Below are 2,380 nucleotides of genomic sequence, written 5' to 3'. Positions count from 1 at the left end.
CACCTCCTCCTACTGCTCCCATTGTTCCTATCCCTGCTATAAGTGGGGCTGCTGCTATTAAAGGAGGACTTCTGCACCATTTGCCCAAGTTCTGGACCCTGTCTGACAGCAGCTCAGTCACAGCCTTCCATATCTCTCGTGAGATCCAGTTGGTGAAGTGCTGGTTCTCATTGCGAGCCAAAAGGCTGTCAACCATCTCCAGTAGCTGGGTCACTTGGCTGTGGTCTTCCGTATCCCTATTGTTGAAGGCCAGGTAGCGACGGTCAAACCTCTCCACAAGCTTCTTGAGTTTTTGGTCTTGACTGATCAAGTCTTGGACTTGAGTTCCCTCCAGCAAGTCTGCCTGTGTGAGGATGAGAATGATGTGGCGCCTGACCTCTTCCTCAAATATTTTCTCAATCAAATCAATGCTACGCCAGTCCTCTTCAGTGGAGCCTTCGAGACTCATCGTCAGCAGCACTACATGGGGCCCAGGGGAGCAGAATGTAAAGCACCGAACAATCTCTCGATGCACAACTTCCTCGGAGCATGATGTGTCAGGCCAGGTGTGTCAATCAAGACCAGATCCCGCCCTTGCAAAGTGGCACTTTCTCTCTGGCATTTTTCTGTCACAGAGCTCATGCTGAACTCCCCGTACCTGTTCAGCCCACAAGTACAGCTGATCCACTTGGCTTTCATCTTCAGGCTTATTGTTGTTGATGGATACAAATCGGTGACTGAATTCACTTACCAGGTCCTGGATGCTTTGACTCTGTTTCGAAATGAAATCTTGGATGGATTTTCCATTTAGCTTGTCAGCATGGGTGAAAACAAGTATGGTGCAACTGGACGCTTAACGACTGAAGAGTTGCTGGATTGTGTTAACTGCCTGGCGTTCTTCCTCTGTGAAGCGTCCCAGAGGAACGATCAACAGGAGCACAGACCGGTGTCCTGGTGAAAACAGCTCACGGCACCTCTGCACTTCCTGTTGAACAGCATCCTGGGATAGCACAGTGTTGGAGAAACCGGGTGTGTCCACCACAAGCAGATTTCTGCCTTGTACAATGGCACACTCTCTCTGACATGTTTTGGTCACCAAGCTTCTACTCAGCTGTGAGTGGAAATACTTTCCGCCCAATATGGTGTTTCCTGTTGCACTCTTGCCGGCCCCTGTCCTGCCTACCAACACCAGTCTCAGTTCAGTGGGTGAGGGATCTGTTTGTGCGGAGGAGTCAGGTGACAGTGAAGTTCTCTCCATTCTTCTTCCTTGGTCCTGATTCTGCTCAGCCACATTTCGAGTTGAGACATTTTCGAGTTGAGAATCTAAAAGAGGTTAAGTTTGAATACAATTATTGAAATTAAAGTTAATGGGTTGAAAAGTTTTAGAATTGATTGCTAACTTTCATAACACTTCTTTCTTTTTTAGGGGATATATATATATATATATATATAGATAGATAGATACTTTATTGATCCCCAAGGGATCAAATTTGGAACACCTGTTTAATGTTTATTCTGATTATGTGATTATTAAGCAATGTAGCATGAGTGAGAGTGGGGTTGGTAATGGATATTCCCACGGGTGTTGTCCGGCCGTAGCCACGAGGCTGAAGGCCAACAGCCGTGGAAATATGCATTACCAACCCCACTCTCACTCATGCTATATTGCTGAATAATACAACAATTCTACCACAAACTAAATAATCTTGAAAACACCCCATTATTGTTTTAAAAAAAAAGTTTATTTCGACTTCATCAAAAATAGTTCAATTTTCAATAGACAGCGTCAACATTCCAGATTGTGGTATAATGTTCATTTTCAGTTTGTTCAATAGGCTACACAAAGCTATTTTTTTAAATGGCCATTTCAGTGTACAGTATAGTGCTCAACTTCTTACTACTAGCAATGAAACAACAACCACAACAAAACAAGAAAAGTGCAACTACTATAAAATCAGCAAAGTGTGCAACTATGCTATGCACACAATAATCTCAGCTGAAATTATTACTTTGGCATTTTATGATCCAACCTATAGCCTAATTCAGGACAATAGGCTAGGCTAGGAGATATTTGCGCATATTGTGGTATAATTAGATTTACATACCATTTTTGTGATCTCCCGTCCTGTGTCTTCTTTCCATCTTTTTGAAAATGACAGTGTGTTGATGAAATTTACTGACACCGCTGCATTCAATTTGAACAACAACCAAAAAGCTCTACCCTGTCTATCCAATGTTGAACAGCCTACGGGCCCTATCATGACATTCTAAAGTGCATCGTCACTCGTCAAAAGTCTATTCAAATTTAGTAGGATGTCCAGTTCACATTGGGAGGGGTTTCGCTACCAAAAGTGGAGCGCATGGCGTAACAAGGTGTTCCTAGGTCTTTTAATCAGTCATA

General features: G+C 43.4%; 1 protein-coding gene across 1 annotated transcript; it reads right to left on the bottom strand.

Annotated features, from left to right (window-relative positions):
* Positions 1 to 231: 231 nt before the first annotated feature.
* Positions 232 to 1,237, bottom strand: LOC143118631 (GTPase IMAP family member 4-like). The gene is given in 1 exon segment (XM_076279656.1): positions 232 to 1,237. A coding segment is annotated over 1 exon segment (687 nt). The 3' UTR covers positions 232 to 550.
* Between the last annotated feature and the right edge of the window lie 1,143 nt (positions 1,238 to 2,380).

Source organism: Alosa pseudoharengus, unplaced genomic scaffold (assembly GCF_046254945.1).
Source record: "Alosa pseudoharengus isolate Yale_2024_CS ecotype anadromous, Long Island Sound unplaced genomic scaffold, YU_APseudo_1.1 YU_APseudo_1.1_scf_12, whole genome shotgun sequence".
Taxonomy (NCBI): domain Eukaryota; kingdom Metazoa; phylum Chordata; class Actinopteri; order Clupeiformes; family Clupeidae; genus Alosa; species Alosa pseudoharengus.
The sequence above is the reverse complement of the archived record's forward strand: the minus strand, read 5'-3'. Positions and strand labels throughout refer to the sequence as shown.